General features: G+C 44.5%; 2 protein-coding genes across 3 annotated transcripts; one reads left to right on the top strand and one right to left on the bottom strand.

The window, feature by feature from the left end:
• Positions 1-1,302: 1,302 nt before the first annotated feature.
• LOC110383319 (sorting and assembly machinery component 50 homolog A) lies at positions 1,303-7,641 on the bottom strand. Of its 2 annotated transcripts, XM_021344091.3 has the most exons (13): positions 7,482-7,641; positions 6,745-6,864; positions 5,857-5,886; positions 5,187-5,309; positions 4,743-4,838; positions 4,379-4,463; positions 3,993-4,122; positions 3,807-3,912; positions 2,973-3,060; positions 2,433-2,614; positions 2,090-2,363; positions 1,836-2,021; positions 1,303-1,476 (listed from the first exon to the last, which is right to left on the bottom strand). In XM_021344091.3, the coding sequence occupies exons 1-12, from the start codon at positions 7,500-7,502 to the stop codon at positions 1,837-1,839; spliced, it is 1,440 nt and encodes a 479-aa protein (XP_021199766.1). In that variant the 5' UTR covers positions 7,503-7,641; the 3' UTR covers positions 1,303-1,476; position 1,836. The 2 variants fall into 2 exon arrangements, with proteins under 2 accessions (XP_021199766.1, XP_021199767.1); XM_021344092.3 differs by lacking the exon at positions 5,857-5,886.
• Positions 7,642-8,627: 986 nt separating this feature from the next.
• LOC110383318 (uncharacterized) lies at positions 8,628-9,769 on the top strand. Its single transcript, XM_021344090.3, has 3 exons — positions 8,628-8,748; positions 8,942-9,079; positions 9,334-9,769. Exons 1-3 carry the CDS (start codon positions 8,738-8,740, stop codon positions 9,611-9,613), a joined length of 429 nt encoding a protein of 142 aa, XP_021199765.3. The 5' UTR covers positions 8,628-8,737; the 3' UTR covers positions 9,614-9,769.
• The last annotated feature ends 14,875 nt before the right edge of the window (positions 9,770-24,644 follow it).

Below are 24,644 nucleotides of genomic sequence, written 5' to 3'. Positions count from 1 at the left end.
CGAGTCGTCAGGTCCAATAACTGTCAAAGTGCTTATCTTTACTATGAATAGTGAACGATTTTAGTGTTTTTTTTTATTTTATAATTAAAGCACTGCATTATTGTTTTACTATTGCGGTTGAGTAAATAAAAAAAACTAAATCATATTGTGTTAACAAATTTTTCAACAAGCTTTTCCTTAGTACCAGTGACTTTTGCACCTTCTCTCTTAGCTCAAATTTTTAGTTCGGAAACCTTATTCTGACCGTAGTCCATAATAGAATCAATAACACTTCCAATATAACAGAATTTCAATAAACAATAAGTTCGGCACCTACAATTCCATACTATTTGACAGCTGTTTGGACCAGACGCATACGTGGCGCCACCCGGTGGCAGAAAAAATTTCAAAAACCCTCATTATGGTGTTCCAACTAAACAAACACACTTCAAAGTTGTAATATGAGTAACTATTGCCAGCGCGGCTATGCTAATTAGCGGCGTAGGTAATTGGAGGCCAATTAATTATTATTTGTCATTATAATATGAACGTTTCAGGCACAATGTAAATCTCATGTCGTAGGTTATTGTTGAAATTCATCGGAATATTTATTTATCACGAGGACGTATTATACCACAGTATAAGGCATAAGGAACCACCTTATTCAAAAACAATAATTCTGCTCGAGCACAAGCCTTCTCTCAACTATGTTGGGGTCGGCTTCCAGTCTAGCCGGATGCAGCCGAGTACCATTGTGCCACAAGAAGCGACAGTCTACCTGCCTGAACCATGACACTAGTCTTTTAATCAAACCTACGACTCCTACGACGATGTCGTGAAATCCAAAATCGACGATGTCGTGAAATCAAAAATCAGAAATATAATAAAGTTCCTTCAACCCAAGTTGGATATGTCGCTTCTGTACAATGATTTAGATACTTACCATATACAAACTGTTTCCCTTATTGACGTGCTCTCAGAGTCCAAAGTAACGTAAGATGTCTACAGCTCTCCGGTGGAGTAGATACACGAAGTTCTAGATCTACATGTAGTCCAACTATTGAATGCGGGCATCAATGTTGTGCCGATACTTAGTTGCGTAAATTAGTTTATGTATTTTTCCGTGAGGAACTTGTCATTTGAGTGAGGTTAGCCCAGAATATCTTTTGGAACGAAATTGTCCACTGCGCAGATAGTCAGCAACTTTGGAGGCGCTAGTGTCAGAAACTCAAATGTTCTCATTCTCACTGTGATTTGTGTGTGAGGTTAAGGAATATAGAGGGTACAAGGCATATCACAAAAGTAATAATAAAAGTCATGTGCTATGAAACTTAACAGTTTATTTATTAATATGTGAGCGTTGAGCTCCGCACGACGTGTGACAGACACAATATGGCGAACAAACAATAAATATGTTACGATTTACTTCACGTTGCTACTATTTACACAATTCTCAAATTACTTCGATAACTCGGTCTAGCGTACGCTGTCTTCATCCTGGAAATAATTAAAACAAATCATTAGTTTCACAAAGCAACGTCGTGAACAACGGTTATTCAAAGTATAATGAAGTTAGAAAGACAAAATGTTAGGAGTGGTCCAAGTATACATCCCTGAGGAACTCCTTTATGTATTAACGAATAATGGCGCAATATCTCGACGATTTTTATGAAATTTTAATATAATGAAGTAACATTATTATTTCTTGATTGTTAGCTTATGAAATGATGCAAATTACAAAAAGTTATACAAAGAATGCTTCACTAATAATTTCTTGAAATAAGGGTTACAGAGTCAAAGGCTTTGGATGAATGTTAGAAGATGAATTGCGAGTATAATGCATATGAGTGACTCACCCTATAGGAAGTTAGCGCCGACGCCGAACTGCAGCCCGGCGGAGTGCACGTCGTGCTGCTGAGCACGCAGCGGCACCGCGTAGTTGAGCTCCAGCCGCGCCGCCCGCCCCAGCCGCACGCACACCCCCGCCCCGCACGACACCCGCGCCGCCCGCAGCGCCTCCAGCCCCGCCAGCCCCGCGCCCTCTGCGACACGTCACCGGTCACACTCACACACACACACACACACACACACACACCCCGCCTGTACTCACCCGGCATGGCGAGGCAGCCCGCGTTGAGGAACACGTGCGAGCGGAAGAGCGCGCCGAGCCCGGAGCGCGCCGCCTGGAAGGGCAGCGGCGCGAACACGTGCAGGCCGCCCGCCCAGTACACGCGCCCGCCCGTCGCCTGCCCGTCCAGGTGCGGGCCCACGCCGCGCTGCGAGAACCCGCGCAGCGTGGTCGGCCCGCCCAGGTAGAAGTGGTCGGGGATCTCCGTGCCGAACACGTCGTGCAGCACGCCCAGCGCCCCCGTCAGCTGCAGCACCTGTGTGCGTGTGTGTGTCAGTGAGACTGCAAGCCTTGCGAGTGTCACTGCTGTAGTGAGGATACTGACGACGTCGTCGAGCAGCGTGGCGTTGGCCTGCGCGTGCAGCTCGGTCTTGAGGCTGGCGACGCCGCCGCCGAGCCCCGCCAGCTCGCTGGTGAACTGCACCCAGCTGCCGCGCGTCGGGAAGATCGGCTCGTCGCGGTGGTCCACGCACACGATGTGACGCAGGATCGACTTCATCTGTGGACCTGAGGGAACAGCTCACCGCGTCAATAACAATGAAACGATTCGATTAACACGCTTATATTAGCTTCACTTGTGACTAAGTATGTAAGAAAATCTTTGAATGTTAGTTTGACTCCCAGTATTCCTCAAGAATGAAATTTTGCATACGCCCTGAGTTTTGATGACAATAAATGACTAGCTAAAAAATTTCATTACAAATCCAATATGGCGGCCTACCAAAAATGGCGGACTAGCTGTTTGGTATAAAAATCAAAAGCGTGATTTTCAGTTATAAACTATTATTTTTCAGTAATTTTCTTAGAGTACAAGTTATCCCTGAGAAAGTTATAACTAGTGGCTAGTATTATACAGTGTACGTACCGCTACTCTCGCGCACCTTGAAGCTGGTGGTCTTGCTGAGCACCGACGTGTCGCGCACCAGCCCCTCCCACTGCACGTTGTGTCGAGTCTGTCGCAACCACAACACTTACAGATAAACCATTCGCGCAGTACAAAGTGCAACACGTATAGTGTGCCATGTATTATATTATTGCTGCGAGAAATAAGCGCAATCATTATATGAAGTTTACAAAAACAAGAAGTCCTGTATGGATCGGAGTGTTGGGCGTTGAAACAGAGGGATGAGAAGAGAGTGCATACTGCATGTAGCAGAGATGAGAATGTTGAGATGGATGTGTGGTGCTACAAGAATGGATAAAGTGAGGAATGATTACATTAGAGGAAGTCTGAAAGTAGCCCCAGTTACTGAAAAGATGAGAAGTAGAAGATTGTCGTGGTATGGGCATGTAATGAGGAGGGATGATACGCATGCAACAAAGCGTGTACTAAGTATGAATGTAGATGGATGGACAGGAAGAGGAAGATCTAAGAAAAGATGGATGGATTGCCTGAAAGATGACATGAATAGGAAGGGAATGAGTGTCAGTATGACGAGTGACAGGGGAAAATGGAAGAGGGTGACATATTCCGCCGACCTCAAGTTAAATTGCGAACAGGGCAGGATTCAATAATAAGTCAACCACCGATCATGGGTTTAGGATTCTTCTGACTCCCTCTATTCTATCTATCTGTCGTTTTGCTTACTAGAGAATTTTGTTATTACCACCTTGCAAGTAATGACCAATTCCTATCTGTAGTAAGCAAATCAAGAGATAGTTATATATAATATTGGGAGGGCGATAGACAGGTACTCACGGCGGGCGAAGTCTTGAAGGCGACGTCGAGCAGCAAGCCTCGGTCCAGCAGCTTGTAGCCAGACCACGGGTACTCGTGGTTCTGCTGGTACAGCGACGTCGATATCCTGCACACATACAGTCATGTGTCAGTGTGAGTGTGTGTGTGTGTGTGTGTGCGTGTGTGTGTGTGTGTGCGTGTACTCACACGGGCACGAGCGGCTTGTGCGGGAAGGGCTTGGTGGCGGCGACGCTGAAGTTGGAGGAGGAGCGGTAGCCCATGCTGTACTCCGCCTGCAGCCGCTCGCCGCGTCCGAGCACGTTCGGCATCTTCACGCCTGCGGACCACCCGCCGGTGACCATCAATCTATACTCATACTCATATTATAAAGCGGAAGAGCTAATCTCAGGAAGCATTGGTCCGGTTTGAAAAATTATTTCAGTGTTAGGTAGCCCATTTATCGAAGAAGGCTACTGTTTTTCCGGGTTCCTACGGAGGTTCCCACTGGATGCGGGTGAAGCCGCTGGCAAATAGTCAATTATGATGAAGGAATGGGAGTTCGGTTATCAGTTAGCTCTAGTGGTATCACTCACCGAGCACGAGGTTGCCTTCGTTCTCGCTGACCGTCGTGTTGATGCCGCCCACGATGCGCGACAACTCGCGCACTTGGAACGTCACCTGCACGCACAACACCAAGTCACCGAGTGTCTCACTGAGTGCGTCACTGAGTGTATCACTGAGTGTATTACTGAGTGTGTCATTGAGTGTGTCACTGTGATGAAAGTGAAATAGCTTGCTTTCTAATTTTACTAAAAATATATGAATCAGTGAATTATTGTTTTGTCGTGTGTGATTTAGTGATTGTACTTGTTCATGTGGAAGTATAAAGAATCCAAACTAGTGTGTGTGTGCAAGGAATGATAAGATTCGTTAGATGAACTAGTTAAGAGAACATACCTCGAGTCCCTCTGGCGTGGCGTCGGGGCCGGAGGAGACGTCGATGAAGACGCCGATGTCGCGGAAGCACCCCATCGCGTCCAGCGCGCGCCGCACCTGCACACAGTCACGTCGCGTTACTGCAGTACACTGGTACAGCTGGTACACTGGTGCTGAGCACGAAGTCTCCGGGTAGAAATCGTTTTGTGGGTTTTAGAAACATTCACGAAGCAGCCCGTAGTCTGGAAGTTGGTGATTGATACACCCGTGCATCATAGAGACCGTAAATGTCGGTCCTGCTTGTGATCTCTCTCCGATGGTATCGTATTGCCGTCCTATCGCGCTATGAGAGTGAAGGAATAGTGAGTGCTGTGTCTGAGCAAATGCTCGTGCACTATAATATGTCCTGCGCAGCTGGCTGATCTGCAGTTGGTACAGTGAGTCGTGCTGAGGGTGTATGGTCACCTTGTGCGCGCGCAGGATGACGTCCTCGAAGTCGGTGGCGTGGAAGAGCTCGTCCACGGTGCTGCGGATGATGTCGTCCTTCGTGCGGTTCAGCCCGTCCACGTGCACGCGGTCCACGCGGGCCTGCAGGGACAGCCAGCGTTACACGACTACACTACTGTACCCCCCTCCTCCCAACCCTCCCACCCAACCAAGTGTTGCTTGTAAAAGATCAAATGATATAAATGATTTGACTTTGAATTGGGAATGACCATAAATAAACTTATTTCAATACACTGGGGCTGCCAGAGCGAAATAGTTTGATTTTCTTTTTAAAAATGATTTCCAAAAAAAAATGCCCTTGAAGTAAATGTACGCGGAATATGTGAGGAAGTGAACATGTCATGCGCGGACTTGCAGGGTATCTATTCTTTGACATTGCAAAATAAAAATCCATTATTTATTTATAACCCATTTCATGCGACCAAAACTATTTCAATGACTGCAATGTGAGTGTGACATCATTCTATCCCATCATGGCACCTGCGAACATCGGCAGCTTCAAAACTAACAGTGTATTAGTTAGAATAAACCTAGGTTTAATGTAGGTAAATTAGTCAGATATTGTTCATTCTCAGGGAGTATGCTGTGGGATGAACACCATTCAAGTACTATATCCCGAGAGACTCACTTGCGCGAACACGATCTCCGGCACTATGACCTGCAGACACACACAGTATCACTACACGCGTTTATAGTCACTAGTCTCTTTCCCGCGGGTTCACTCGCGTCCCGTGGGTACTACTGCCCGAACCGGAATAAAATATAGCCTATGACTCTAATGAACATTGTAGCTACCTACTAGTGAAAGAATTTTGGAAATCTGACCAGCGGCTCCAAAGATTACCGCCATACAAACTTACATTCCTGTATATAATATGAGTCTAGATGTATATACACAGTCACTACACACAGTACATATTTAGTGATGTACACACTCACTATTCCTGTTTATATATTTTTTTATTTAAAAGGGAATAGTCCTTTATTTTGCTGAAATAATTATGCACTCCTAATTAATTCAAATCTTTGAAGGACATCAATTAACTTCTTGTATAATTTTGTGTAAGCTTTGAGCGCAGCCTCAGTAAGTGAACATTGTTACATACACAGAAACAAACACAAGTATGTCTGTGTTGGTGAGGATATCCTCCCAGGTATTTCAACAACTTCCCTGTAAGAAGGAGCTTCTCAATACACATGTTTTTCTTGCATTGACAAACACCAAAATTATTCAATAAATTCAAAATAAATATCTACTCAAATTTCATTCTACAAACACACTGAGCCTAGTTTCTCTGGTTACTGCTAAAGTGTCAGTTAGTTATCCGATAGTTAATGCTATCCGCCAGATAAAGGTTGCTTATAGTTTCTACCAGATATTGCTAATCAATACCTGTGAAGTGACAGTTATAGTTTATGTCAGATAATTGCTTGACAGGCTATCAGAGACTTTATCAGTAACTGGTCATAAGACTAGCACAGCATTGTATTGTAACTAGGTATAGCATGTAGTTACCCGCACTCCGTTGAGCTTGATGGTGGGCTTGGAGATGGGCTCGTCGTCCATCTCCAGCGGCTCCTCGAACTCAAACAGCCCGGCCCCCCCCACCTCGCCCATGCTGTCGCCGTAGTCTGCCTGCAAGTGCACATGTTACAACCATTCACAAGATTCTCTCTACTCAGCAACACAACAGATAGACTCAATATTGGGAACGGTATTTAGAAATGTTTGAGATATAATGCTCAGTCCTTAGCTGTGTGAGAGGAGGCCTGTACAACATTGGGACGATTAAAAAAAAGGTTGCTGAAGAGTTAGTATGTGCTGCTGTCCTAAAATTCTATATCGATTTTGTGGTGTTCTTTATTTTGATCACAAAAGCATTGCATGCTTTGATATTCTCATGAATGCTTGTCATATTCCATAGCCCGTGAACGCCGCTGACCTGTCTGTGCTTGGATATACAAGACTGCTTAGCTAAATGGTAAGTTTAATCGCTTTTATGTAAGAATGTTTCTGTTACTTAGAGAGTCCTTCAACTATAAATGTAACGCACGAACACATCGTCAGTTCGTGTTCCCGCGGTCTGCGGCGGCACTGGACGTCGCCCTCACCATTGTACTGAGTTACTGAACACTCAGTAACCACATCAAAACCATTACATTCGCTTCAAACTCGACTTCATTTACAGAACGATTTATAACCTCACTTTATCTCTGGTTCAGTTATCAGTTATAGTAAATAGTAAGGTTTACCTTCGCGTGTACGGTGCCCATCGCAATTTATATGTTGCACTACTTCTAAAGGAAAATTATAAGTTTATAAGAATAATCTAAAAACAATTTGGAATTTTTTTATTTTGAAATTACATAAACAATGGTTTTGACAGTTCGACCGAACGATGTTGTACTATGGCAACATTATTATTTATGTCAATCTTTAAAAAAAAAGTTTTCTACCAAAATGGTATTATATTAGATTTTTAATAAATAACTTGATGGAAAGAAATAAAATTAAGAATATACAAAACAGCTTTCACAGCGTATTTTACTCGCTTCCTGAAGGCCTGATGGCTGATACTTTCCACCTATATACCGCGACTGCTGTGCACGGGCTCTCGGGTTCATCATCGTCATTATCATCATCATCAGCCTATCGCAGTCCACTGCTGGCCATAGGCCTCTCCAAGTGCACGCCACTGAGATCGATTTTCGGCTGCTCGCTCTCGGGTTCGGACTATTACAAAACAGCTCGGCGAATCAGGCGAGTATATGAATTTCGGGTCTGCGCTTGATCTCTCTCCAATCGTTTCGGAGTGTGGTCTCGTCGGGTGATCGGACTATTAAAGGAAAGGAATAAATAAGTAGTGCACCTCTGTCTCCGCGAACACGCACTGCAATAAAATATAAATAGTCATTTATTCATAATAGGCTGAAAGTCTACGCTTCTTGAAGTTCAATTTCGTAAAAGACAGTCCCCAAATCAGCCGTCCTTCATTACTGCACTTCCTGTATTTTCGCTGGGAAGAAGAAATAGTGGAACAAACTCCCCATGCATGGTTCCAACAACCGGTTCCATTAGAACATAAAACATCAAGCATAAAATGAAAAAAATATATGTAAACCATATTAGCTAGCGCACAACTTCTTACCTGTATGAAAATATAACAAAAAAAGAATACGTTGAAACACGAACACTATTGAAAAAGAATCTTTTCATAGGTTTGGCACAGAGGCGCAGTCGATGAGTCGAATCAGGCGTTGCAGGGATCGACATAACCTTTGGACAGTGTCCAAAGTCCGTGTCTAATGGATACCTATACCTAGACATGCCTGTGAATCATCTCCGGGTTACAATGGTTTTCTTTATCATATTTATATTTTATCTGAAGATGATAATTAATAGAACTGATTTAGGTATCTTATCACATGGTGATGATGGCATGGCTCGCTAGTACTTATACTCCGCCTAGGCGGATCTTGTACTCAATCACGTAGTACAAGGGGATCCTATGCTTACAATGTGAGTCATTTCAGTTATTATTTCTATCCGACTCCACAAAAGGAGGAGGTCTAAATATTTCGTATTTTTTATTTATTTACACGTTAAAAGTTTGATAGAAGACTGTTATAATGTATAAATTGAGGACAATATTATTTGCAATGAAGTGCGTGCTGTCAATTGCTTTGCATGACTGTATGTCGTGAACTTCCAGCATGAAGAGCTGTATCCTGATCGCGCTGTTGGCGGCCCTGGCGAGCTGCGTGCACGCGGCGGCCGTGCCGACCAACGTGCCGACCAACCCGCCCACAGTCGCCGGCGAAGTGCAGCCCGGAGACACGCGTCTGGCGATGTGAGTAGCATGCACCAGTGATCAGCAGGACCACTGTGTCGTGACGTGACGCGCCAGAAGCCAAGCCATGTGTGAAACCGGTGCTTCTAGCGCGTCACGCCACCACACCACACGTAAAGTTTCCGCCTTCTTCATTAGCTGTCCCTATTTCTATGTGAACTTAGTTAATTGACAAGTGAGTAAGTTTTAGTTTGCTATGTGATGTTGGACACCTAGTTACAATACAATGGGGGGATGTTACTGTGTGTTTGCAGGGGGGAGCACATGCGTTCAGGAGAGCCGGATGATGTGGTGATCATGCATGTGGTCTACCGGCTGGGCGCCTCGCACAAGGTGAACGCTGTGATCATGACGGAGCTGGGCGCGGCGCAGGGGGGGGCGCCGGCCTTCGTGGGCGGGCTCGGCACCAACGAGATCAGCGTCATCCTGGTGTCGGCGCGCGGCCGCGGCCTGCACTACCGCGTGGAGCTGTGGGGGGACGACGCCAGCGGCGCCGGCTCCAACCCGCCGACAGTCACTGTTCTAGAATTGTAAATACTCATTAGCTCCCGAGCCGCTTCCAGGCTTCCAGTCTAACCGGATGCGGCTGAGTACCAGTGTGCCACAAGGAGCGACTATACCTAACCTCCTCAATGTATCCTCCTGTATGTATGTAAACACATGTTATGGCAAATAAATGATTTTATTCTATTCTATCTATTCAATTCGACCCAGTTACCCGGGCAACAAAATACTCCTTGGTGAGACTGGTGTCAGACTTACCGGCTTCTGACTATCCGTAATGACTGCCAATGATTGTTCAATGACAGCCGGGACCTACAGTTTAACGTGCCATCCGAAACAGTCATTGGTGTCCAAGACATACTTGAATTGTTAATACTGTTAAGTATAATAACAATAAACTGTATCGTCATACTTAAACGTTGTATTATTTTAATTAATTGATTCATTTTGGTTAGAACTGTGGTCGTAGTTCACCGCTTTTATTGTTTACTACCTTTGGATGGTGACAAAAACATATACAATTTAATTTAAAATATCAGTATACAATTTTGTATAATGATATTTTTAATATTTTGTATACGGTTCTTCAAACCATACAGACAGAATTGTGTTGCTGGGGAGTTTGTTCCACCACTTCTTCCCAGCAAAAACACATAGGAAGTGGTGAAGGGTGGGCGTTTTGGGGACTGTCTTTTGTAAAGACCTTCGAAAAGTGCCGATTTTCAGCCTACTTTGAATAAATGTCTTTTTATCTTTATCTTATCGTCACGTGTTATGTAGGTGACGCGGAGTCCTTACTTCTTTTACTAGTCCGTGATGGCCACACATCCATAACACAACCTTGATGGATCAACCTGTGCGGCTGATTAGCAGTAATTCCCTAGGTTGGCATTTCAGCAATAGGATATTGCATACACCTAACACCTACATCTCTATTGTCTAACTTTCCTACTACTTCCTATTCTGGAAGAGCTTTCTTTAGAAATAAGCAGTACCTACCTTTGTACTATTTTATGTTACCTACTTCATCTTTCGGGTGTGTTTACTGTGTCTACAAAAATGGTTAAATAAATAAATGACCTACGGTATGTGTAGTATTTTGGCAATAACGTCGCGGGCAGCGGCTAGTTCTTTATAAATGTCTACTGTTGAACAACTTCATACATAAAACGAATATTTACTATTTGTCGGGTCGACATATCGAAAAGTTAATATCAAAACACTCGCATTGACACTCCCTGGTACGACTATGAGGGTTTTGTTAGAACAAAAGATGTTTGTGCAGCCAACTACAAGCCATTTCGAGACAAATTTCATTGAAAACGCGGTAATCACAATATGACCTTGAGGCAAAGTTTACCTGCCCTGTACACACCGGGTGGGTGGGCGGGGCAATTTTTGACGTTTCGTAAAAGATATCGTAACAAAAGTGGTGTCAAAAGAAGCGTCTCGGCGAGAGCTATCCAATGGTATATCATAATAGGTAAAAATAGAGCAAAACTTTAAAGTTTTGCTCGAAAAACTGTTTTTTCATAAAGAACGAAATTTCATACAGAATGGTGAATAACTTGCCGAAAATGGAGCATGACATTCGCACTCCAAAAGCCCAAGTAGGAAGCACAGATAAAATTAAAGACAACTATCTCAAATACATGATCATAATGAAAATATAAGTTCGACGAAAATTGAATTTTCAAAATTATAACTTTTGATACATGCAAAATCTGCAGTACTCTTACCTTCTAAACAACAACAGACAGAGCACATCTAAAACCAGATCTTCTGAACTCTACGCCTATTAACCTAACTTTGTGCAACCTAACTGTGTGCAAACTAACTTTGTGAAACCTAACTGTGTGCAAACTAACTTTGTGACACCTAACTGTGTGCAAACTAACTTTGTGGAACCTAACTTTGTGCAACCTAACTGTGTGCAAACTAACTTTGTGAAACCTAACTATGTGAAACCTAACTGTGTGCAAACTATCTTTGTGCAACCTAACTGTGTGCAAACTAACTTTGTGCAAACTAACTGTGTGCAAACTAACTGTGTGCAAACTAACTGTGTGCAAACTAACTTTGTGAAACCTATCTTTGTGCAACCTAACTGTGTGCAAACTAACTTTGTGCAACCTAACTGTGTGCAAACTATCTTTTAGCAAACTAACTGTGTCAAACCTAACTGTGTGCAAACTAACTTTGTGCAAACTAACTTTGTGCAAACTAACTTTGTGAATCCTAACTGTGTGCAAACTAACTTTGTGCAAACTAACTGTGTTCAAACTAACTGTGTGCAACATAACTGTGTGCAACCTAACTGTGTGCAACCTAACTGTGTGCAAAATAACTTTGTGCAAACTAACTTTATGCAACCTAACTGTGTGCAACCTAACTGTGTGCAACCTAACTTTGTGCAAACTAACTTTGTGCAACCTAACTGTGTGCAACCTAACTGTGTGCAACCTTACTGTGTGCAAACTAAGCTCAGTTGCTCAGGGTTAGGTTAGGTTTGCTCAGGGTTAGGTTAGGTTTGCTCAGGGTTAGGTTAGGTTTGCTCAGGGTTAGGTTAGGTTTGCTCAGGGTTAGGTTAGGTTTGCTCAGGGTTAGGTTAGGTTTGCTCAGGGTTAGGTTAGGTTTGCTCAGGGTTAGGTTAGGTTTGCTCAGGGTTAGGTTAGGTTTGCTCAGGGTTAGGTTAGGTTTGCTCAGGGTTAGGTTAGGTTTGCTCAGGGTTAGGTTAGGTTTGCTCAGGGTTAGGTTAGGTTTGCTCAGGGTTAGGTTAGGTTTGCTCAGGGTTAGGTTAGGTTTGCTCAGGTTAGGTTAGGTTTGCTCAGGGTTAGGTTAGGTTTGCTCAGGTTAGGTTTGCTCAGGTTAGGTTAGGTTTGCTCAGGGTTAGGTTAGGTTTGCTCAGGTTAGGTTAGGTTTGCTCAGGGTTAGGTTAGGTTTGCTCAGGGTTAGGTTAGGTTTGCTCAGGGTTAGGTTAGGTTTGCTCAGGGTTAGGTTAGGTTTGCTCAGGTTAGGTTAGGTTTGCTCAGGGTTAGGTTAGGTTTGCTCAGGGTTAGGTTAGGTTTGCTCAGGTTAGGTTAGGTTTGCTCAGGGTTAGGTTAGGTTTGCTCAGGGTTAGGTTAGGTTTGCTCAGGTTAGGTTAGGTTTGCTCAGGCCAGGTTAGGTTTGCTCAGGTTAGGTTAGGTTAGGTTAGGTTAGGTTAGGTTAGGTTAGGCCAGGTTAGGTTAGGCCAGGTTAGGTTGGTTAGGCCAGGCCAGGCCAGGCCAGGTTAGGCCAGGCCAGGTTAGGTTAGGCCAGGCCAGGTTAGGTTAGGCCAGGTTAGGCCAGGTTAGGCCAGGCCAGGTTGGTTAGGCCAGGTTAGGTTAGGTTAGGTTAGGTTAGGTTAGGCCAGGTTAGGCCAGGTTAGGTTAGGCCAGGCCAGGTTAGGCCAGGTTAGGCCAGGCCAGGTTAGGTTAGGTTAGGTTAGGTTAGGTTAGGTTAGGTTAGGTTAGGTTAGGTTAGGTTAGGTTAGGTTAGGTTAGGTTAGGTTAGGTTAGGTTAGGTTAGGTTAGGTTAGGTTAGGTTAGGTTAGGTTAGGTTAGGTTAGGTTAGGTTAGGTTAGGTTAGGTTAGGTTAGGTTAGGTTAGGTTAGGTTAGGTTAGGTTAGGTTAGGTTAGGTTAGGTTAGGTTAGGTTTTTGTGGCAGGAGTGGGAAATCCTCATGGACACCCCGAGGGGTAGTGCCGGACTCTTACCGGCTAAAACCCACTCCTGCCGTCAAGTGTACCCCTGACATAGTCAGAGACCTTATTTGCTCTGTTTTCGATTTTTAAGCTTTTATAGATTAATTTTTTGGAGGAATAGTATGTAGTTGAGTATAATATATATATTTAATAAATAATTTGCATAATAATTTGTATAGCGTATAAATAATTATATCTAATATGTTTTAAACATTTATGTATAATAATTTTGATAGATATTTAAATATAATAGATATGTTTATATAATAAATTCAATACATTTATATATGATAGTTTATACAATTTTTTTTTTATGATAATGAAATCTCAACTCGTATATAATTCCCCATGCTTGCCAGGCCATATTATTTCTAATAAGGTGGAAGCATGGGTCGGGCATCTTTATTCCTACCTCTTTTCTCTTTTCTTATGTTTTGTTTTTATTAATTACTATTGAAGCCAACTTTGTGGCGTATTCTAAAAATTTTTCTCTTTTCTTTTTATTCTTTATTACGCTAGCCAGAGTATGTTTCTTGAGTTCGATCCCCAGCTCTTGTTCCAGGTCATAGCGCTCACGAGCAAAGATGGGACACTCCAGCAGTATATGTGTGACAGATTCTTCTGCGAGTGGATCGCATGTGCACGACGAGCTCTCCTTACACTTGAAGCGTTTCAAGTATGCGGAGAACCCGCCGTGACCCGTTAATATTTGGGTGGTAATGCTGGAGTGTTCCATCCCCCTTACTATCCTATAAGCGTCTGGTGCATTTGGGAAGAATAATTTTGTCCCAGAGGCAGTCTCCCCCGACCCGTATCTCCGGTCCCATTCGCCAAGCGTTTCCATACGGATTTGTCGCCTGACGAATGATATCGGACACAGGTCGTAGTCCGGTTTCCTCTTTGACCGTAGAGCAGCTTCTTTTGCTAGTTGGTCGGCTCTTTCGTTCCCCTCCAGCCCTGCGTGGGCCTTGATCCAGAACAAGGAGACGCTCTTGTTCTGGAGCGTGCAGAGTCGGATGGCGTCTCTCGTTTCCACAGCTAAGGGGTGAGGGGAGGTGACGTTTGTTACGGTCTGAAGAGCCGACTTTGAGTCACTGAAGATGCCAAACGTGGTACCAGTGTGTTTCAGCGCTTCTCCTACGGCTCGTTGTATAGCCAGGAGCTCCGCCTGATAGACGGTACAAAAGGACGGCAGTGCGAGCTTAAGGGCTTTGGTTTCGGACGTGTTATTCCACAATGATAGCGCCGCCCCAACCTTACCCTCGATCTTGCTGCCATCCGTAAAGATCCGCACGTCGAAATTACTGTGGGTTTGATATTGTTCCTCGTCTATCAGGCTGTCGAACTCCAGGCTAGTTTGCTCTGCAGGGTGTGGCGCCTCTATTGCTGGAGCCATACGTTCCACTTCCCTGTCTCCCAGTACCGGCTGCGGTACACCTCGCTTGGCACCATACAGTGAGGCCGCTTCCTGTATACGGAGGTCGAGCGGAAGCAACCCAGCCAGCACTAGGGCAGAGTTTAGGGATACGGTCCGGTAGGCCCTGCACAACTTTTGAGCGAAACCTCTCTGGACCACGCTTAGCTGCTTCCGGACTCCTAGCTTGGTCGTGGCTGGTGCCCACGCGCTCGCCGCGTACATTATGATGGGTTCGACGGCTGCGGTGTAGATCGCCCTGATCACCTCTGGGTGGAGACCCCAACTCACACGTGCTGTCCTGGCCAGTTGTTTATAAATTCCTATCGCCTTTTTGCAGACGTCAGTCACGTGTGTGTTGAAGGTGAGCTTGGCGTCGACCGTAAGCCCCAGTATTTTAATTTCTTGGGACAGACCAATCTCGATCCCCCCCATGCTGAGGCGTGGGTTGTCATACTTGAGCCTCCGCGTGAGGACCATTGCGTTGGTTTTGTGCGGCGCGAATTTGAGTTTATTTTTGACACCCCACGCCTGAACACGTTCGAGTGCGGCATTGGCCCGTCCTTCGATTTCTAGGGCTGTTTCGCCGTCGAAGACCATCACAACATCGTCGGCAAACGCCTGGACGTATTCGCCACGACTTTCCTGCTCTTTGAGGAGCGGGTCCAGCAGCAAATTCCAGAGAATTGGGCCACCTATAGAGCCCTGGACGCAACCTTTATTTGTGTCTTTCTGCACTCTTCCCCGCCATATCTAACCCTGACTACTCTATTGCTCAGGTAGCTGTCCATTACCCGCCTCAAATCAGCCGGACACCTTTCCTCAGCCAATCGCACTCTAATAGCTGGCCACCATGCACTGTCAAAGGCGCCCTCAATGTCCAGCGACACCAGGACAACGATCTTCTTCTTTGTAAGCCTTCCACGGATGTGCTGTATCAGACTGTAGAGGGCGTCCTCGGTGCTTTTTTGGGGCATAAAGCCGTATTGGCGAGTACTTATCGTTGGTAGTATGTAGAATTTGAGGCGAGCAACCAACATCTTTTCGTACACCTTCCCCAAGACAGGCAAAAGCCCAATCGGCCTGTAAGACTTTGGGACGGTATACGAGGTTTTCCCAGGCTTCCTGAGCACCACCACGGTCGCCTCCTTCCAGATCTTTGGGAAGTAGTGGAGCGTGAGGCATTTGTTGATGAGGGCCAGAAAGAAGGCGGGGTCGCAGCAAACTGCGTGAGTGCAGATGTCAGCCGTGAGGCCATCAGCTCCCGGGGCCTTTTTCGGGTTAAAGGACTTTACGGACCGATCCAGCTCGCTTTGAGTAAACGGTGGTTCATGCTGCTCACCATGACTCCACTCGTTTACTATGTTTGCCCGTTCTCTAGTGTGGCGATGGTCCGTATTGTCTTGCTCCTCGAGGTCCACCGGATAAAAAGTTTCAGCCAGCAGCCTCACGGAGCCTACGGCGTCCAAGGTGCGGCCATCCTTTTGTAAAGGTAGGTCCTCTTCCCTTTGGCAGTTCTCCCAAGACCCGATATATCCCTTCCCAGACTCCTTCCCTATCCTGTTTGCTGCAGAACTCTTTCCAGCCTGCTGTTTGTGCCTGTATCGCTGCTGCTTCATATTTTTCTTTTTCTTCCAGGTAAAGGCCAACAACCATCGCTCTTCGAGTCGGCGCTGCGCTCCTGATTCTACGTCTTTTGGTGGCGACTAGCTTCTTCATCTCTTCGAGCTCCTCAGACCACCACGGCAAGGTAAGTGTTACGGTATTCTTTTTTGTAGGTATAGTGTCTGTGCTTGTATCTATTATTGCTTGTGTGTATGATTTGACTGTTGTTTCTAGTTGGTCTGTGTTTTGTATGTATGTTATTTCCAATGTTGTAAGATTTCTCTCAAGCATAATTTGAGACAGTTTCTCATGAAACTGCCTCCAATTTGCCTTCCTTGTATTGTATAATCTGGTAGTTCTTTGTATGTGCGTTCCTTTCGATTTTGTTAAATTTATTCCAAAAATTATGCCGTTGTGGTCTGAGCTCGTGAGACCTTCCTCTACACGCCAGCCGTCCACCAAGTCAAGCACGTCTGCTGAACACGCCGTCACGTCGACATGGCTGCTGTACCTTTTGCCTCCTCGGATCGTGTCGTAGGTAGGGACATCTCCGGTGTTGAGGATTTCTAGGCCCAGTTCTCCCAGGGTGTCGCATATTTGCTCTCCTCTTTGGTCCGTATTTGGGCTGCCCCACCATGCGCTTTTGGCATTGCAATCGCCCCCGATGATTAGTTTGCCTTGGCCGGTCTCCCTGTGGACTCGCCTTAAGTGCTCCAGGTATGGCCCCATGTCTTGGTCCGGTTCAAAGTAGTACGATACCAGTGTGACCGTCCAGGCTCTGGTTCGGACTCCTAGCACGACGATGTTATTCGTAGTAAGTTGTGGGTACTGTATGATGTCGAGTTCAGGCTGGTATATTGCGATTGCAGCTTTAACAGTCCCGTCTCCTACTTCAGAGCTCTGGAAGATTCTGGCCCCCCGGTAGTTCCTTAACTTTCTTACCGCCCCCACATAGGGCTCCTGGAGCAGAGTTCCCACGAGTTTCCGGTTTCCAGCTTCCAGCATAATTTCATCGGTGGCGAGTTTTGAGCGCTGCAGGTTAGCCTGGGCGAATTTGTACGTAACCGTCGCAGACAGGCCTTTAGCAGTATGCTACGGAAGCTCGTGCCAATGCATCCCATTTTCTGCGCTCTGGACAGTCGTTGCTAAACGCATTGTGCCCCGTGCTGCTATTTTTAGCCAGGCGACAGTTTCGGCATTGCGGTGTTTCTCCCGTCAGTGACAAGGGACAGTCGGCCCGAAGATGTGGATCGCCGCAGTGACTGCACAATGGGACAGTGTCCTTGCAATACTTTTTGCCGTGTCCGTACCCCAAGCATACCGAGCATTGGACCAGCGGCGATTGATCGGATACACGTATCCGTTGCAGATCAACGTGTACCCGACCCGCCGCCGTCAGTCTCTGCCACACCCCAGGGGACACTTGCAGAATGACGTGTCCCATGTGCGGGTTTCGAGTCCTGCGGCGATATTTGACGGACATCCTGGTTTGTTCCGCAGCTAAATCTCCCAGTAGATGGGAATTTTGGTTCACCAGCGCTTTGACGACCTCTTCGTCCGTGTGAAAGGACAGGACGTCTTTTAAGATGATCAGGGGGTCTTTGTTTATCATGTCTTGGACCATTAGTGCCTCCCCTGATTTTCGGATCCTGTCCTTTACTCTGGTCAGCTCTTCTTTACTGGTGAACCCCACAATCACCTTCTGGTCCCTCGCTTTCCGCAGCCTTTCCACCTTAATGCCTTTATTTTTAGCGTCGACAGCCACCCGCAGCTTTTGTATGACCTCTTCACTGGTGTGCTTCTCGTCAGCTGACGACACTACTATAGAGTGAAGAGGCCTTTGGACTGTGGCATGTTGTCTCGGGGTGGCCGCGATCTCGGCAAAGGATGGTCCGTTTCCTGCTACATAACGAGGGGCTCGTTCCAATTGCTCCGACAGAGCCTGCGTGTGCTGCTTGCATTCCTCCAGTGACGCATGGTGTTGCTTTAGGTCTGCCATCAGCTGTTTGACCAGCTCCGTCGGCGCTTCCGGGTTTGGTGGCAGTCTTTCCGGAGCATCGGCTTGGGTGGCCATGCTGCGGGTTTCTGTCCGGGTCGGAGCTGCCTGTATTTTACCGCTCTCGGCCTCCTTCACCAACTGGTATAGTCTGTCGATTGCTCTAAAGACCTCCTCCTTTATTTCCCGTTTCAGGTTTTTTGAGATTTCGAGCTGTGCCTTACTTTTCATAAGGCAGGCTTTTGCCTCGGCGGTTTTACTCGAGAATCTCGGCGGATTTGGACGAGGAGGGCTGTCTCTGTCAGCTACGGTTTGTTTCCGCAATTCGACTTTTGTCTCCTGAGCAACCGAGGTTTTAGATTTAGGCCTAGGAGGAAGTGTATGTGAGACTGATTTTGATGGTGATGGTGTTGTTTTAGGCCTTTGTTGCTCCTTTTCAGTTGTAGGAGGCCAGTCGCCAATACTGCGTCTCACAGACGGGCCTGGCATCGCTGCTTCGGTACTTTCTGCTCCGGTTTTCTCTTCACTGGAGCTCGGCTTTTTTATTGGTGTCCTAATGCCGAACATAGTGACTGTGGAGATGTGAGAGACAAAAGAGGAGGGGGTTTAAATACGAGGACAAACTGGTACCTAAATCCCTGTAAAGAGGGGATTGTGAAATCGAATCAGAATATCAATTAAAGTCAGGGGTACAAGTATGTGTATAGTGTATATTGCTATACACAGTCTAATAAGGGAAAGCTGCGTTGCCTCAAGGGCTTGTCAATATATAGCCTAAGCTGCCGAATTTTTTACCTAGGCTGTCCTTGTAATAAAAATCCAATCGGGTCAAATCTGTGCGATAACTTTTTCTTTTCAAGAATTTGCACTTAAACCCACGCTAAAAGCCGCTTAATTCGGGTAAAAGCGTCCGGGTTACAGCGAAATTGGTATTTTTCTATCCAGGAGACCACTGGGATGCCAAATCCGTCAAAAATATTTTTCAACAATTTGTCCCAGAGTCACACCCTTCCTATAGTAAATTTTAAATTTCTACTAATGCGTCTAAAGGGCGGGTGGGTGGGGCATTTTTTGACGTTTGGTGCGGCGTAGAGGGACGTGCGATACGTCAAAAGACGCGTCTCGGCGAGCCCTAGCCAGCTGTCCAGAAACTAGAATAGGCTTTCCTAGAAATTTTGAAAATTTTGCTAGAAAAACTGTAAAATTTAGTGTTTTTTAATAGAAAATATTTAATTTCGACGTCCAAACCTAGCCAAAATCGTGCAAAATGCAGTCAGGAAGACAGGTCGGAGTGGTAAGTATTTAATAAAATTTTTACAATGAAAAAATCTAGTCAGAATTTTGATAAATAATTAATTTTGTGTTTTTTACAGGTCGAGAAGGGTGGGGGTGTCAAAAAATCGGGTCACACCGCTTCGATGTCGCGTTTGAAGGGTTATCGCGTGCTTACAAGCCTGTTGTAGCTATTATACGCAAAACCGCATCAAAATCGGTCTCCTTTGAAAAAGTTATCAGGAGTACTAGTGTTTTATAGGGCCTTAGGTGGATTTCGGGCGTCTACTATTTGTATGGAAACTGATGTTTCGCGAATTTTTTGACGTTTGGTGCGGCGTAGAGGGACGTGCGATACGTCAAAAGACGCGTCTCGGCGAGCCCTAGCCAGCTGTCCAGAAACTAGAATAGGCTTTCCTAGAAATTTTGAAAATTTTGCTAGAAAAACTGTAAAATTTAGTGTTTTTTAATAGAAAATATTTAATTTCGACGTCCAAACCTAGCCAAAATCGTGCAAAATGCAGTCAGGAAGACAGGTCGGAGTGGTAAGTATTTAATAAAATTTTACAATGAAAAATCTAGTCAGAATTTTGATAAATAATTAATTTTGTGTTTTTACAGGTCGAGAAGGGTGGGGTGTCAAAAATCGGGTCACACCGCTTCGATGTCGCGTTTGAAGGGTTATCGCGTGCTTACAAGCCTGTTGTAGCTATTATACGCAAAACCGCATCAAAATCGGTCTCCTTTGAAAAAGTTATCAGGAGTACTAGTGTTTTTATAGGGCCTTAGGTGGATTTCGGGCGTCTACTATTTGTATGGAAACTGATGTTTCGCGAATTTTGACGTTTGGTGCGGCGTAGAGGGACGTGCGATACGTCAAAAGACGCGTCTCGGCGAGCCCTAGCCAGCTGTCCAGAAACTAGAATAGGCTTTCCTAGAAATTTTGAAAATTTTGCTAGAAAACTGTAAAATTTAGTGTTTTTAATAGAAAATATTTAATTTCGACGTCCAAACCTAGCCAAAATCGTGCAAAATGCAGTCAGGAAGACAGGTCGGAGTGGTAAGTATTTAATAAAAATTTTACAATGAAAAATCTAGTCAGAATTTTGATAAATAATTAATTTTGTGTTTTTACAGGTCGAGAAGGGTGGGGTGTCAAAAATCGGGTCACACCGCTTCGATGTCGCGTTTGAAGGGTTATCGCGTGCTTACAAGCCTGTTGTAGCTATTATACGCAAAACCGCATCAAAATCGGTCTCCTTTGAAAAAGTTATCAGGAGTACTAGTGTTTTTATAGGGCCTTAGGTGGATTTCGGGCGTCTACTATTTGTATGGAAACTGATGTTTCGCGAATTTTTTGACGTTTGGTGCGGCGTAGAGGGACGTGCGATACGTCAAAAGACGCGTCTCGGCGAGCCCTAGCCAGCTGTCCAGAAACTAGAATAGGCTTTCCTAGAAATTTTGAAAATTTTGCTAGAAAAACTGTAAAATTTAGTGTTTTTTAATAGAAAATATTTAATTTCGACGTCCAAACCTAGCCAAAATCGTGCAAAATGCAGTCAGGAAGACAGGTCGGAGTGGTAAGTATTTAATAAAATTTTTACAATGAAAAAATCTAGTCAGAATTTTGATAAATAATTAATTTTGTGTTTTACAGGTCGAGAAGGGTGGGGTGTCAAAAATCGGGTCACACCGCTTCGATGTCGCGTTTGAAGGGTTATCGCGCTTACAAGCCTGTTGTAGCTATTATACGCAAAACCGCATCAAAATCGGTCTCCTTTGAAAAAGTTATCAGGAGTACTAGTGTTTTATAGGGCCTTAGGTGGATTTCGGGCGTCTACTATTTGTATGGAAACTGATGTTTCGCGAATTTTTTGACGTTTGGTGCGGCGTAGAGGGACGTGCGATACGTCAAAAGACGCGTCTCGGCGAGCCCTAGCCAGCTGTCCAGAAACTAGAATAGGCTTTCCTAGAAATTTTGAAAATTTTGCTAGAAAAACTGTAAAATTTAGTGTTTTTTAATAGAAAATATTTAATTTCGACGTCCAAACCTAGCCAAAATCGTGCAAAATGCAGTCAGGAAGACAGGTCGGAGTGGTAAGTATTTAATAAAATTTTACAATGAAAAATCTAGTCAGAATTTTGATAAATAATTAATTTTGTGTTTTTACAGGTCGAGAAGGGTGGGGTGTCAAAAATCGGGTCACACCGCTTCGATGTCGCGTTTGAAGGGTTATCGCGTGCTTACAAGCCTGTTGTAGCTATTATACGCAAAACCGCATCAAAATCGGTCTCCTTTGAAAAGTTATCAGGAGTACTAGTGTTTTATAGGGCCTTAGGTGGATTTCGGGCGTCTACTATTTGTATGGAAACTGATGTTTCGCGAATTTTTTGACGTTTGGTGCGGCGTAGAGGGACGTGCGATACGTCAAAAGACGCGTCTCGGCGAGCCCTAGCCAGCTGTCCAGAAACTAGAATAGGCTTTCCTAGAAATTTTGAAAATTTTGCTAGAAAAACTGTAAAATTTAGTGTTTTTTAATAGAAAATATTTAATTTCGACGTCCAAACCTAGCCAAAATCGTGCAAAATGCAGTCAGGAAGACAGGTCGGAGTGGTAAGTATTTAATAAAATTTTACAATGAAAAATCTAGTCAGAATTTTGATAAATAATTAATTTTGTGTTTTTACAGGTCGAGAAGGGTGGGGTGTCAAAAATCGGGTCACACCGCTTCGATGTCGCGTTTGAAGGGTTATCGCGCTTACAAGCCTGTTGTAGCTATTATACGCAAAACCGCATCAAAATCGGTCTCCTTTGAAAAGTTATCAGGAGTACTAGTGTTTTATAGGGCCTTAGGTGGATTTCGGGCGTCTACTATTTGTATGGAAACTGATGTTTCGCGAATTTTTGACGTTTGGTGCGGCGTAGAGGGACGTGCGATACGTCAAAAGACGCGTCTCGGCGAGCCCTAGCCAGCTGTCCAGAAACTAGAATAGGCTTTCCTAGAAATTTTGAAAATTTTGCTAGAAAAACTGTAAAATTTAGTGTTTTTTAATAGAAAATATTTAATTTCGACGTCCAAACCTAGCCAAAATCGTGCAAAATGCAGTCAGGAAGACAGGTCGGAGTGGTAAGTATTTAATAAAATTTTACAATGAAAAATCTAGTCAGAATTTTGATAAATAATTAATTTTGTGTTTTTACAGGTCGAGAAGGGTGGGGTGTCAAAATCGGGTCACACCGCTTCGATGTCGCGTTTGAAGGGTTATCGCGTGCTTACAAGCCTGTTGTAGCTATTATACGCAAAACCGCATCAAAATCGGTCTCCTTTGAAAAAGTTATCAGGAGTACTAGTGTTTTTATAGGGCCTTAGGTGGATTTCGGGCGTCTACTATTTGTATGGAAACTGATGTTTCGCGAATTTTTTGACGTTTGGTGCGGCGTAGAGGGACGTGCGATACGTCAAAAGACGCGTCTCGGCGAGCCCTAGCCAGCTGTCCAGAAACTAGAATAGGCTTTCCTAGAAATTTTGAAAATTTTGCTAGAAAAACTGTAAAATTTAGTGTTTTTTAATAGAAAATATTTAATTTCGACGTCCAAACCTAGCCAAAATCGTGCAAAATGCAGTCAGGAAGACAGGTCGGAGTGGTAAGTATTTAATAAAATTTTACAATGAAAAATCTAGTCAGAATTTTGATAAATAATTAATTTTGTGTTTTTACAGGTCGAGAAGGGTGGGGTGTCAAAAATCGGGTCACACCGCTTCGATGTCGCGTTTGAAGGGTTATCGCGCTTACAAGCCTGTTGTAGCTATTATACGCAAAACCGCATCAAAATCGGTCTCCTTTGAAAAAGTTATCAGGAGTACTAGTGTTTTATAGGGCCTTAGGTGGATTTCGGGCGTCTACTATTTGTATGGAAACTGATGTTTCGCGAATTTTTGACGTTTGTGCGGCGTAGAGGGACGTGCGATACGTCAAAAGACGCGTCTCGGCGAGCCCTAGCCAGCTGTCCAGAAACTAGAATAGGCTTTCCTAGAAATTTTGAAAATTTTGCTAGAAAACTGTAAAATTTAGTGTTTTTAATAGAAAATATTTAATTTCGACGTCCAAACCTAGCCAAAATCGTGCAAAATGCAGTCAGGAAGACAGGTCGGAGTGGTAAGTATTTAATAAAATTTTACAATGAAAAATCTAGTCAGAATTTTGATAAATAATTAATTTTGTGTTTTACAGGTCGAGAAGGGTGGGGTGTCAAAATCGGGTCACACCGCTTCGATGTCGCGTTTGAAGGGTTATCGCGCTTACAAGCCTGTTGTAGCTATTATACGCAAAACCGCATCAAAATCGGTCTCCTTTGAAAAGTTATCAGGAGTACTAGTGTTTTATAGGGCCTTAGGTGGATTTCGGGCGTCTACTATTTGTATGGAAACTGATGTTTCGCGAATTTTTGACGTTTGGTGCGGCGTAGAGGGACGTGCGATACGTCAAAGACGCGTCTCGGCGAGCCCTAGCCAGCTGTCCAGAAACTAGAATAGGCTTTCCTAGAAATTTTGAAAATTTTGCTAGAAAACTGTAAAATTTAGTGTTTTTAATAGAAAATATTTAATTTCGACGTCCAAACCTAGCCAAAATCGTGCAAAATGCAGTCAGGAAGACAGGTCGGAGTGGTAAGTATTTAATAAAATTTTACAATGAAAAATCTAGTCAGAATTTTGATAAATAATTAATTTTGTGTTTTACAGGTCGAGAAGGGTGGGGTGTCAAAAATCGGGTCACACCGCTTCGATGTCGCGTTTGAAGGGTTATCGCGTGCTTACAAGCCTGTTGTAGCTATTATACGCAAAACCGCATCAAAATCGGTCTCCCTTTGAAAAAGTTATCAGGAGTACTAGTGTTTTATAGGGCCTTAGGTGGATTTCGGGCGTCTACTATTTGTATGGAAACTGATGTTTCGCGAATTTTTGACGTTTGGTGCGGCGTAGAGGGACGTGCGATACGTCAAAAGACGCGTCTCGGCGAGCCCTAGCCAGCTGTCCAGAAACTAGAATAG

Source organism: Helicoverpa armigera, chromosome 29 (assembly GCF_030705265.1).
Source record: "Helicoverpa armigera isolate CAAS_96S chromosome 29, ASM3070526v1, whole genome shotgun sequence".
In the NCBI taxonomy this organism is placed as follows: domain Eukaryota; kingdom Metazoa; phylum Arthropoda; class Insecta; order Lepidoptera; family Noctuidae; genus Helicoverpa; species Helicoverpa armigera.
Note: the sequence above shows the minus strand (reverse complement) of the source record. Positions and strands in the feature narration are given on the sequence as shown.